This window comes from Rhea americana, unplaced genomic scaffold, assembly GCF_003343005.1.
Source record: "Rhea americana isolate MKP2758 unplaced genomic scaffold, rheAme1 scaffold_371, whole genome shotgun sequence".
Taxonomy (NCBI): Eukaryota; Metazoa; Chordata; class Aves; order Rheiformes; family Rheidae; genus Rhea; species Rhea americana.
The window spans coordinates 29,754-43,666 of NW_028186503.1; the positions used below are offsets into that span (position 1 = coordinate 29,754).

The following is a 13,913-nucleotide window of genomic DNA, read 5'->3' on the forward strand; positions in this document are numbered from 1 at the left end:
AATAAAATGGGAAGTGCAAGTCAGTTCATTCAACACTAGTTTATATAACTAGGTACTTTCACAATTTGAAAGGTCTTTCCCCTTACCCAGAGGATCTAAAAAACATTGGCAATATAACTTAATCTTTTGTAAGCAATTAAGCTAATAGATCATTTCTACATTTCATCTTGTTACCAGTACAGAGAAGGACAATACAACAATTGGAACAKTTTGAAAACAGTAATCAGCTTAGTTACTCAAAGTAAAAGGAAATCAAATGACTTGAAATATAACAGTTTTGATTTGAACAATCTTTGCTCTAGCTCCACCTTCTTTTCTATACATTAGTACATTGATAAAAAAAATTGCTCAAATGTACTGAAATCCTTTAATAATAAACAACAGCCATGACACAGCGGAGTGAAAACATACCTTTCTTACTAATCTTCTAGCCCTGTATTGCCTATACGTCGACTGGATCTTAACTACAGCTTGCTGAGCCACCAGAAATTGATGGCGAGTTGTTCTTGCAGTAAGGGTTGCTCTCCATCTTCTTTGAATAGTAATTGTACAGACCTTCACTGTCAGAAACCTAATGTGAAAACGCATTTTAGTTTTTAGAAAAAAATTGAGAACATTTTCATTTTAAAAATAAGGCATTTTAATTGGAACATTAAACTTCCAGAGACAGGAACTGAGGCAAGGTATGAGAGTTATTACATCCATAGAATATTTATACGTAATTTCAATAAAAAAGAAAAATTCATCAGTTCAATCCTAGCTCCCCAAACACAAAAAATAATTAAAAAACAAACAAACATAGAAGCACTAAACTGAAGAGATCCCCAAACTTTTGTTTTCTTATCATCCGTTCAATGCAACAATAGCAGCCAAAATCCTCTCAGGGCATCATCAGGAGGGATTCCAAGAATAAGACACAAGGCATCATCTTTCTGCTATATAAAACTTTGGCACAGCTATATTTTGAGGACTGAAGAATGAGAAGAATGACTAAACCGACAGAGAAGACCGAGCTGTTGACTTAGGTGGTAAAGCTAGAAAGACGGGATCCTTCAGATTGGAAATAAAGTAGTGCAGAAGGAAAAGAGAAACAATGAAGGTTTACAAAATCATGAAGATATGCTGAAAGTGGAACTGTTACTAACCAAACCTTGCTACAGTAGAACCAAGATACCCAGCGTTGCTAGCAAGATGATGATTTTAAAATAGAAAGAAAAAAAAAAACACCTTTTTTCCACAGTGGGTACATCTAGAACTTGCTGCCATAGAAGGTTTAACAGCTTTTTACAGTCTACTTCCAAAAACAAGACTGATAGATAACAGGTCCATAAAATGCACAGGCAAGGATGTAACCTCTAACATTTATAATTCAAAAAAGCCACACTGAGGAGTGCTGAAGGAGCACAAGAAAGGACCTTTAAAGTAGTTGCATTCATGTACTCTCCCTAAACAGCATCTTTTGTTGATACAGGCAGGAGAGAGTTCTGGATAATAATGGACCATCAGTCTGATCTAGTAGAGCATTTACTCTATAACTTTCAACAAATAACCACAAACTAGTTTACCATTCCATTATGCATTATAAAGGAATAACTTTTCGGTCTGTTAATTTTATGCTGGAATTTTAACAGTATCAAGAGTATCCTTCCCGTAAACAAAAGTAAGTGAAAATAGATCAAGGCCTTCTCTTTCCAGATCCCTAATATGCAAAATTTAACAAGATTCTGAGGTATCTTTCAGCCCAGAAAAATATTTAAGCATAAGAATCTTGCACAACACAATCCTAGCTACATCAACATTATTATACTCACGTGCAGTATTCATATATTCATCAATATATGTTCACATATATGAATATATGTATATAACACACACAAATACATATATACACACACACCCACACACACATATTTTCATGCTTGAGGGTCAGAACCTAAAAATCTACAGGGTATTTGCCAGAGTGCAAAGCAGTACTAAATAATTATACAATAAAAGCTCTTAAAAGTAGAGAAGATTATGCAAACTGTAATTCAGTATTACCAGATCCTCTGCTGTTTTGCTCTGAAATGACTCTGAATAACATAAGTAGCTTTTACCACAGACATATATTCTTTTCGTGCTTTGTAGCCTTGAAACCAGGCTTGAATTACTCGTGCTGCTCTCATTTTGTCAGCAAACTGCTTGGCTTTAAATCTTCTATATGATGCCTATTGAATATATACAAAGAAAGAAAGAAAAAAAAAAAGCAGCCTTGATTTGATCTTTCTTTTCTATTTTTTGCTTAATAGAACAAATTAAACTTAAACAGCAAAAAGTCACTTTAGCATGAAAAGTTTTAGGTTTAATGCTGCAAAGATAGGAAGCCTAACCTAATTTATCATGTCTAGAAGATATTTAATAAAGCAAGTGAAATACACACAGAAATACTGCACGTGCCACGCTGCTATCATTTTAATAGTTACATCATGAAGAAATAAACACAATTTAAAAAAAAAAATGGAATTACCTGAATCCTAATGACAGCCGTTCTCATTTGATAATATCTTTGTCTTTCAACATTTCGCATCTGATGGGCTCGGTAGTGCTGCTGTATCAGTATAGCAGAAGACTTGTACTGCAGGTATTGCCGTCTCTGAATAGACCCACGGAAAAATGCCTTGAAAGACAAAGACATAACCTTCGAATATTTCACCACTTGCATGGTACATAGAAGAGGTCTGCATAATTTTAAGTATGGCTCTACTTACTAACTTAAGTTTTTMCAGAATCAAGAATATAAGTAATTTCAAAATATTTCTGATTTCTCAATTGATTCTTTTTTTCTTCCTTTTAATCAAAATCGTCATCCTCTACTCATATAGTTCAGGATATATACAGTTACACATTCAGAAAATGACCAAGAAGCTTCCACTTCCCAGAAAAAAAATGGAAATTAGGAATACACATCTCTCTTTTCCACCAAGCAGAACACGCAAACGACAGGATAGCAATAGTAACCCGAGATCATTATAAGATATTATCTAGTTCCCTTTCCTTGATGATCTGGTGGGGGGGGGGGAAGACTTATGTTCTAATAATACTCTGACAAGAAATCTATTTCCTTTTTCTTAGGACAAAGTAACTAAGGAGACCTCAGGAAGTCAGTGGGAGCTTTTCCTAGAGAGAAAGGCAGAATCAAAAGCATATACTCCTACCACATACAAATATAAAGATTAAGGAGAAATAGCTTCCCCTCCATGCTCAAAAAAATAAAGTTATAGATATATCGATATATACACATACATTTTTGTATAGCACTTCACCATAACTGGTCTTTCTAAGCTTCTTTGAACTCCCTCTGAACRGGCATTTAGCTTGCCATATACAGACAGCAATTCTCATTACTTTGTGTCAATTGTACTAGTATTGTATTTCATCAATGAGAGAAGGAAAAAAATAAAATTTTAAGCACTTTCCCTTGTTCAGAGGGCCTCTGGGAACCTCTGAGTAATCTACGACTACACTTTCACTCTAGGTTTCATGTGGACCCTCCCCCCACCCCCCAAAAGGCAAATTATGCTGTGCAGAAAGAATGAAATTTCTCTCAGAATCACAGAATAATTGAGGTTAGAAAGGATCTCTGGAGATGATAATCTAGTCTAACCCCCCCGCTCAAGCAGAGTCACCTAGAGCACGTTACACAGAATCGCCAGGCAGGTTTTGAATGTCTCCAAAAAAGGAGACTCTGCAGCCTCTCTGGACAACTCGTTCCAGTGCTCTGTCACTCTCTCAGCGAAAAAGTTCTTCCTTATACTCACATGGAATTCTGTGTTTCAGTTTGTGCCCATTCTCTCATGGCTTATCGCCAGAGGCTCTGGCCGGCCTCTCCCTACATTTCTCTGCAAACGCCAGGCACTAAAATTAGTTCGGGCCTTTTAAGTCTAATAGGATTGACATGATAGACTTAGGTTTAGGGTGTAAAAGGCAGGCAGCTATTGTCCCTTTTTACCATTTACTTCATGCTCTTCAGAGTCCACTCATTTCAACATGTCAACAAGACAGCTTTCATTCCCATTCAAATCAAAGCAAACATTCCCTAAGCTACTATTAATTACATAGGAGAAAGTCGGTTAAGATAAAGATGTCAAAGGACAAATGCGCACACACACCAGTATCAGAATTCAAGTTTGAAGTAGTAAAATCTTAGGGGAGAAAGGCAGCAAGAAAAAGGTAATATTACTTGTCAGCAAGGAAAAACAAGATTGAGATTCACTTCTGTGTACGGTAGAATCAAGCTATGCTTTATGCATCTGCCATACACTATACTTCAGGACCTGACTAACATTTGGCTTTAAACAGTTGTTTGTAAGAGTAGTAAGCAATAGCCTATTACCAAAAACTATTATACATTCACAAGTACCTGAATTTTTATTGCACTTTCTTTAATTTTATGAAATCTCTTCTTTTCAATGAATCCCCTGACTCTAGCCTGCACTATGATAATATTCTTCCGGGTTTGTAAGTAAGATGTTCTTTGACATTTCACAGTCAAACGGGATCGGTAGCATCGCTGTAAGACAACTGCCGCTTTCTTATATCTCACATACTCTGAACGAGTTTTACGCATTAAGTAATAGGCTTGCAATGTAATAGCTGCTGTTTTAAGTTGAATGTATCTTCCATGATGTACAGCCATTTGAAGAAAAGACTGAATCTTTCTTGCAGCTCGTATTTCTCTTGCCATTTTTCTTGCTTTCATTCCACGACAGGCAGACTGAATAGTTATTATTGCTTGCCTTTGTAAAGCATATTCTGCTTGCTGTAAACGAGCCATACGACATGCTCTGTACCACCTCTGAATAGCCACTGTTGAACTCCGAATCAATTTATAGCGAGTCTTTGTCCTTTGGCATCGGAACACAGACTGAATGATTACTGCTGCCGCTTTTTTTGTGAGAAAACGCTTCCTTTGCACACTCATTTGTAAAAATGACTGAACACGCCGTGCAGCCACAATCATTTTATGCAACTGCCTAGCTCTTTTAGCACGAAAAGCTGATTGAATACAAAGGATAGCCCTTTTTACTTTTGCATAGTTTTTTGCATCAGCTTCTTTTGCCATTTTGGCTCTGAACCTTTGTTGTATAACTCTGACAGCCCAGTGCAACTGTTTATAGTACTTATGTTGTATATACATGCGATAACTGGACTGTATTATAGTTGCTGAGACATGCATTATTTTCAGTTTCTTTCGTTCCTTCATGCCTCTGTATGATGCCTGAATAACAAGAGCAGACCTCTTAACTGTCAGATATTTATTTCGTTGATTCTTTCCTTTAAGRTAGAATCGGTAGTAATTCTGTATAACAATAGCTGCAATTCTTATATTTTGATAGGACCTTTTACTCCTGTGCATTCTATAGGCTGCCTGGATTTTCCTAGCAGCTAAGTGCATATGCTTAATATTCTTCCGCACTCTGATACCTCTGTATACAGCCTGTAAACAAACAGCTGCTTGGCAAAGAGAAAGATGCTCCTGAGTATGCTGTCTTGACAAAATCAAAGCTCTGTATCTTCTCTGTAAGACTGTAGTAGCTGCTTTAAGAGAAAGGTATCTTTGACGTTCCCTATATGCTTTAAAATTTTTCTGAAGAATAATAGCAGCACAATGCATTTCCTGATGTTGTTTTTTTGCCCTTCTGTCTCGAAATGCCTTCTGAATACAAATTGCTGCTTTCTTCAGTGAAGAGAAATGCTGTACTGCAATATTCTTCAGGTTATTGGCTCTGTACCTCTTCTGTATTAGTTGAGCTGCCCACTGAACCTTTCTGTAGTGGTGACATTGCTTGTACATCCGATAGTTTTTTTGTATTGTAAGTGCCGCCTCATGTCTTTTCTTCAAGAAGTATCTTGTTCTCATTCCTCTAAAAGCAGCCTGAAGAAGTAGAACAGAATTGCACAACTTTAAGTATATTTCTCTCACCTGCTTCCCTTTCCTGTAAGCACGATAATGCTTCTGTATGATTACTGAAGCAAGCCTRAGAGCATGATAGGAAATATAAATTTTACGCATCCGTAATGTTGCTTGGATAACTGTAGCAGCTCGATGCATCTGCTGTATTTTTTTCCTGACCACAAAGCCTCTATAGGCAGATTGTATGATAACAGCAGCATTAAGAAGAGAGAGGTATTTTTGACGTTGATTTTTTGCTAGTTTTGTTGCTCGGTATTTTCTCTGAATTGCAATAGCAACTATCTTCAGGGAAACAAAATGTTTTCTTTTCAGAAAAGTTCTAAATCTTCTTTGAATAAGCTGAGCAGATGCACTCATAGTTCTTATAAGTTGTCTTGTTTTCATACCACGGAATGCAGCCTGGATACAAAGTGCAGCCTTTTTCACAATCATATAGTTGCGAACCTGTACGTTTCGTTCCTTACAAGCACGGAACCACTGCTGAATCCGTCTAGTTGCTACTAACAATCTTCTGAAATCTCTTCGTTGCCTGTGCATTCGATAATAAGACTGTATTACCACAACTGAGCGATGCATAGTTTTCAGGTCCTGTCGAACTTTCAGGCCTCTACACGCAGCTTGAAGGATAATAGAAGATTTCTTTAGCTCCAAGTACTTCTTACGTTGTATTCTGCCTAAACAAAATGCTCTATATTGTCTTTGAATTATAATTGCTGCCATTCTCATTGCCTGGTATCTAACATTTATGCGATGCATCTTAAACATGGCCTGAATAGAAATAGCTGCTTGATGCATATGGTGAATTTGTTGTCTAACTTTGACACCTCTATAAATAGCTTGCATTTTAACTGTGGCTTTCTTTAAAGACATGTATTCTTGCTTTTGACATTTAGCATGCATAACTGCACGATAATGCCTTTGAATCACAACAGCTGCAGATCTAAGTGCTACATACTCCTTTTTTACCAGGTAAGATCTGAAGGCTGCTTGTATAACTATAGCAGCTTTGCTTAGTTTGCTTAATTGTCTCCTCACAGTCATCCCACGGTAAGCAGACTGCAAGACTAACACAGCAGCCTTTCTTTTTAGATAAAGCACACGTTGGGTTTTTTTCCTACAGTAAGATCTGAAGTACCTCTGAATCACTACAGTTGCTTGTCTTAGTTTCTTGAATCTTTGTTGATTTAAATGCATTCTGTAATAGGACTGAATAATTGTTGCAAGATTATGCTTCTTTTGAATTTGCCTTCTCTCAGTTTTCCCTCTCCATAGGGCCTGGAGACATACTACACAGTTACGCAGCTCAACATACTCTTGCCGTTGTTTCCGTCCCGTAACTCTGGCTCTGTAATGCTGCTGGAGAGTTAGCGCAGCATGGCGGGTAAGTCTGAATCTTTTCCGAGCCATAAATCTTCTGAAGGCAGACTGTAATGCAGTCGCAGCAACGTGCTGCCTTTGAATCTCTTTTCGTACTTTMCAACCACGAAAAGCTGCCTGTAAAGAAAGCACGGYTGCTCTAGTGGYTAAGAAGCTGAGTCGTTGCCTGTTACCAATCTTGCTGATTCTGTACCACCTCTGAATCACAACGGAGGCTTGAATCATTGCCTGAAATTTCATTCTCGCAGCATGAGCCCTAAAAGCAGTCTGAACTGTAATAGCAGCTATGTATTTAAGTTTAAAAGCTTTGCGCACTTTGTAGCCCCTGTAGGCTGCTTGTAAGCACACAGTTGCTTTTTTAATCTGCAAGAATTCCTGCCGCTGACAGAGCTGCCTTCGGTGTGCACGATAGTGCTTTTGAATGACGACAACAGCATAGTAAATGCTTAAATAACGTTGCCTGTCTCTTCTCATTCTGTAGTGTGCCTGGAGAAATATTACCATCTTCTTCCACCTTCGTACTTTTTTCCTGATGAGATAGCCTCGAACTGCAGCTTGAACTTTTATGCAAGCTCCCTTTAATTTCCTATAATCTTCTTTAAGTTGAAGTACATATCTATGAGATCGATATCTTCGCTGGACGTACAGCACTGCCTTCCTTAATATACAGTACTGCTTGTGTGCTTGTCTCATTCTTACAAAAGCTTGAATCTTCACTATTGCATTTTTTAAGTTTTTAAATCTCTTTCGGGCAACATAAGCACGGTAACTTGACTGAATTGTTATCACAGATCTTAATATGCGAGCCTCTTTTCTAGCTTGCATTCCTCTGTAGGCAGACTGCAGGACAATAGCAGCAAGACGTATCCTCTGGAAGGAGGAAGCTGCTTTTCTAGAAGTGACATACGTCCTATAGCGACCTTGAATTACAGAAACAGCATTTTTAATCTCTTTGTATCTCTTTACTTGTTGGTATTTTCTTACATGTGATTGCAATGTAATAACAGATTGTTTGATGTGTAGAAATCTTAGTTTCTCTTGTTTCGTTCTCCATAATGACTGAATAATGCAAGCTGCTTTTGTTTGCCTGTATTGTGTACGTGCTTTCATGCCTCTAAACGCAGCCTGGAGAACTATTATTGCCACACGTTTTTGCAAATAGTTTTCTCTTTCATTTTTTCCTGACCTATAAGCTCTGTAATACTGCTGAATTCTCACTATTTTTGTCCTATATTCCAGGTAAATACGTCTTGCTAGTTGGCACCTGTACCAAGCCTGAATCTTGATAACACTTTGTTTAACATGAAAATACTGCTTCAAATCTTTGTGCATCCTATACCAAGACTGTATAACAAGGGCAGCTCTCTTTCTTTTAGCCAGTTTTGAAGATTGCCATTTTCGGAAACAAGCCTGCAATACTAATGTAGCTTTAATTTTCTGTTGAATTTTGTGCCTTCTCCATCTTCTGAATGCAGACTGAATAGTAAGCGCTGAAGACTTTAAGAGTTCATATCTTCGCTGATCTTCTTTCATCAACTTAGATGCACGCAGATGGCTCTGAATTGTAATAGCAGCCCAAACAATTCGTTTATAGGAAGTAACAGACATCACCATCCTTATCCTTGCTTGTACAAAGATAGCATAGTATCTCAGCTGTAAATATCTCTTCCTAGCAGAGTACCKCCTCCAATAAGCCTGCAAGAAAAACAGCAAGTTTACTAGTTTCTCCACAACATCTAGGAGTTAAGCCTCATTTTGAGAACTACTATCCTAGGATTTCAGACTTCTTTCTTGCTACTTAACCCATAGGAACATAGGTCTAGATTGCCACGTAAACCCAAAAGCCGAATGCTTGATTTTTATTTTTTAATTTCTTTTTAAGCAATTTATATGCTGGCACATGGCTAAATTCATCCTGGCAACAAAAGATTTCCTCTTAAACTGCTCGATGATCCAGTCTTTCTTTAATCTCTACTCCAAAGAGAAGTCTTAAAAATATCATATTTGGTTCTGGGTAATAGCAGGAAAGTTAGCCTGAGAAACTGAACTGATTCTCCAATTAGTAACTACTAACAACTATTAACTAACTCCTGCCATCCTGAAAGCATCCGCTGCAGGTGGCATAACATAAGTACTTTTTTTTAAAGCTTCTTCAATAATGTTCAGCAGCTGCAAAGAGGCAAGCCAGTACAATCTGATCAGTCCTTACATTGACCAGCTGAAGGGCCAGTGTTTAAGTCTTTTTGGTACACCAATACAAAATATTTGGTAAGAAAGAACAATTATAGTTTAACAGCACTAGGATTTATTACTAATTCTCTCTAAAGAGATAAAGTTACCAAAACGCCTCAAAAGGATATTAAAAAGTGTATTAGTTTTTTAAGATGACATCAATTGCTGCAAGCAGAACAAATGACCCTGAACAAGTCTTTATCTCATGGGTTTCAAGTGGTGTCCTTGTTGTGTAATCTTACTTTATATCATATTACCTGAATGACTGTGGCAGATTTACTTCTGGCTTCCTCCAGTTCTGCCTTTTTTAGATTTAAAAACTTCATCCTGGCTAAGTATCTTCTCCAGTACTTCTGGATGAATACTACTGCATTCTCTTTTTTAAGGATRCGTCGATGAGTCAAGAACTTGACTGCAGATTTTTGAATTATCCGAGCAGCTCTGTCTCTTTCCTACAAAGAGTCAATTTCCAGTGAACAGTTAATATGGATTTTTTTACTCATTTTTTTGATCTATTAATATAACTATCTGAAGCAATCTCCCATAAAAGTTATGCTTGCTAACATCACAATTTTTCTTCACTCTACTAAAAGAACTTTTCTGATACAGWATATTTATTTCAACTCCAAGCTTTTTGTAAATAGGTGGTATTACTTACAAATCTGCCTCTTCCCCCCTTGATCATTCTTCCCCTTTGATGCTAGATTTCTTCAGCGCTCCTGAGGAATTCAGTTTTAAGCCTCAATTTTATCCATACTAATTCAATCCATCTTAGTGGAGTGTGCTAGAATGCTTTACATTTAACTTTTAAATAACAGAACATACAAACATAAAGACAGTCATACCAGATGAGACTGACAAGCCTATCTAGCCCACAGTTCTGTTTGCACATACCAACCAATGCTTTTATAGTAACCCAGAGACCATAGTAACAAACTGATGTACTTCAGGGTAACAGGAAAAAGCAACTTGCAGATGTAATTGTAATATCGGAATATACAAAAGATTCTTGTCAGAATCTTACTACCAGTATTGTGCACATGGCAGAAGACCTACATGCACAGTACAAGATTAAATCTACAGTTAAGGAACTTACTGGAGAACGAAACATAACCCCCCCCCCTTCTGCAAGGGGCATTCCTAAAATATTTTACTTGAAGACTCCTCCAGCATATTATAATGTGATCTAATTAGACATAGCGGCCATACGATCAGCTTTAAGATCAGCTTTAAGAATGCAATTCAACTCAAAATACTTTGGTGAATTTTGCTCCTGAGCAAAAATATTAAACCCACCTAGAAGTTTAACGTTTTTATACTGGAAAGAGTAATTAAGACTAATTCAAAATGAACAACCCTTCCCCCCCTCCCCTTTTTTTTTTAAAGAATATTTGACTTGGGGAAAGGGGGTGATGTGCTCAATTGAGAACATAAAAAAGAAACCCTGGAAAAAAGTAGCCTTTAACGAATGGAATTACTCCAGAATAGTCATTAACTAGAACATTTTTACCAGAAGATTACACTAGCAAAAAGGCAGTATGTTTTGAAAACAAAAAAGGTGCTACTATTAATTTAAATGCCAATATTATTCTAATAAACCTGTACACTCCAAACAATGAATTTATCTTCTTTTATTTAGTATCCCTCAAAGTAGAAGCTATCAGTATTGTACAGGCAAACACCTGAGATAGTTTCAGTTCCTTTTTCAGCCTGTACTTCCTCCAAGCAGACTGAATTAATCGAGCAGCTCGGGTTTCTTGCCGAAGATCTAGAAGCCGCGAACACAGAAACGACAGGTAGGTAATAACAACCTATATAAACACAGAACATAGCAAGTTAAGAAATACATAGGAGAACAGGACACATTTAAATCAACTCTAGAGGCATATTACCTTCTCATCAGGAATTGTATTTGACATGTCTGAGTGATGAACCATTGCAGGTATTCCACCTAGGTCAGAAACTGCAGCATTGATCAGCTGGAAGTTTTTCCTTTCATTGTCCAACAGTTCCTTGTATAGGCCTGATATAGCAGCTGCTTTGCAAAGAAGCAAAATCATTTGTCAAATCATGTTAAGCTGAAAAAGAAGTATCATTAATATGAATCAAATAACTCACCTTGGCCAAGCATTCCTTCCATAACATTTAGAGAAGTATCAGACTCTGACAAGGAGGAGGAGGAGGAGGAGGAGGAAGAGTTTAGTTCCACCATATGAGTTCTTGAGCATTCTACTGTTTGAGTTGTACGTTGACACACAGATTCCAAAGGTATATAGCAGGGATGATAGTGATGAATCAAATGACACAAAACTCTGCCATCTGAGAAACACACTGTGAAATTTTCCACCTGTTTAACAAAACACAGTAAGATAAGTTTCTTCAATTTTTGATGCCAGGTAATTGGTGTAAACTGGAAATAGAATTTGTCATGTAGTAACGTGGAAAATGATCAAGTATGGCTTACACAAATTTATTTAAACAAAGGAAAAAAATGAGACTAGTGTTTTCCTTGGACACTCATTATACAGTGACATACAGCTGCAAGAAATCAGAAACAAAAGAGATGTCAATGACTCACAGTAAATCTCCACAGGAAACAATAAAGAAACCAAATAAAAAACAATATTTCTACAGGGAGGTCACCAAGAAACTTCTGTAGRTAGCTTTGCAGTAATCACTGTTATTCAGAGCAGAAGTAAGTTCTGAACTTCTGGCAATCTTAAGTGCTCAATTTTGTCCTTTAGCAAAATTAAGAGGCGCAGCTGTATTCTGAGCAGAGACAAGTCTCCAAACAGAGTTTTTGACTCAAAGAGGACAACCAAAAACACATCTGTTGTAAACATAACATCTCTAAAGAGAGAAATGTTGCCCCAAACATTACTTGCCCCCTTGCCCCAAACATTACTTTAATTCTCACACTTCCTACAAATTATGAAGTTTTATACACAGTTTTGGAATGAAAAAACAAAAAACTCACAATACCACCATATTCAAACAAAAAGGTGGTATTTCAAAAAGGCATTTTTATGCATCAGACCTTCACTGGGAGAGGAATTGTCCCTTTATTCAAGTTTGTTTAAAGGGAGAGCTGCAGGTAAACCCACAGAAAGCTGGTTACTCCAAATCAGAGCAAATTAAGTCCAAAATAACACCTAAAACCAGTTACCATTGGCCATGCATCTGATAACTTTAAGACTTCTGCTCTAAAAAGAATAAACATTCTTATGACTGCAAAAGATACATTTGCAGAAATGTACACAAAAATACTTACCTTGATATTGTAAAATCCACAAACAGCATTGACCCAAGCCATCAACAGCTCCACATTTTCACCGTAACTTTGAAACGAGGTGTTACTATTGTTATCGTCTTGCCTTCGACTGTGATTTGAAAAAGACTTAAGAGCATCTAATTTGTTTTTTATTCTGTGTGCATTCTTTAGAAACTCGATTTCTTCTCTTAATTGTTCTACATTAAGATAAACATCCACCTATCACGGAGGAGAAGGAAAAATAAATAGATAAAGAAAGATAGATTTTATTCGCATCACCACCAGCCTAATATGCAACACACTATAGCAACTAGATAAGCCAGCTGGATACAGGGGCTTAAGGCATAGCATTTTAAGGAGAAACTACTCTCACTTAGGAATGCAGTATCTGCCACATTGTCAGCATAGATCCCTGTGACCACTTCAAATAAAGAACTTACACTCACATTCCCATCCTTCTGTGGGAAAGTTATAGATCAATTTATTAATCTCTGATAGTTCTGCAGTATGGTCTTTGGAGTTAGTGCTTTAGAAATACTTAATCATATCTGCATTCCTGACTATTTAGTAGTCAATTTCTACCTCAACTTATATCTTACTTTATTTTTCAGAACTTACATTCCATTTTGGATTTGTCAGCTAGATATTCCTTTTCAAAAGAGTATCTGACTCAAGTAAACTCTTAGAACAGTCTTAAGCAAGCTATTTGCGCTTCCTTCTAATTAAATTTTCCTGTGACTTTGCCATTCCATTATGGTACACCTAAGGTAACTTCATCTGCATTTCAAGAATTTCTCCTTGACTGTTCAAGGCAAAAAAAAAAAAAGCACATAAAGAGCTATAGCTTCAGAGCTTCCTCTGTAGTTGTCTGTTAGTGTGACTTCACAATTCTGATAACACACCGCATAAGCGTAAGCTTAAAAGTTAAATTTTCCCCCAGAAGCAGTGCAAATATACACCAGAAGAAAAAAAAAAAACACAATTAAAATGATATCTAAAGTATATCGTTAGGGGGCAGTTAACAGGCAATGCTTTCACGGCACTTTGAATATACAAAGCAAATCCTTCCAGTCTAAACTT

General features: G+C 37.0%; 1 protein-coding gene across 1 annotated transcript in view; it reads right to left on the reverse strand.

Moving 5' to 3' along the window:
- Positions 1-13,913, reverse strand: part of ASPM (assembly factor for spindle microtubules) — a 31,080-nt gene that overhangs the window by 5,358 nt on the left and 11,809 nt on the right. Inside the window, exons 13-21 of the mRNA XM_085312950.1 lie at positions 12,834-13,052; positions 11,681-11,909; positions 11,455-11,597; positions 11,245-11,373; positions 9,820-10,014; positions 4,400-9,025; positions 2,507-2,656; positions 2,041-2,207; positions 412-571 (exon numbers count right to left, since the gene is read on the reverse strand). Of these exons, the coding sequence (XP_085169076.1) occupies positions 412-571; positions 2,041-2,207; positions 2,507-2,656; positions 4,400-9,025; positions 9,820-10,014; positions 11,245-11,373; positions 11,455-11,597; positions 11,681-11,909; positions 12,834-13,052 (6,018 nt within the window). The remainder of the gene's footprint in view (positions 1-411; positions 572-2,040; positions 2,208-2,506; positions 2,657-4,399; positions 9,026-9,819; positions 10,015-11,244; positions 11,374-11,454; positions 11,598-11,680; positions 11,910-12,833; positions 13,053-13,913) is intronic.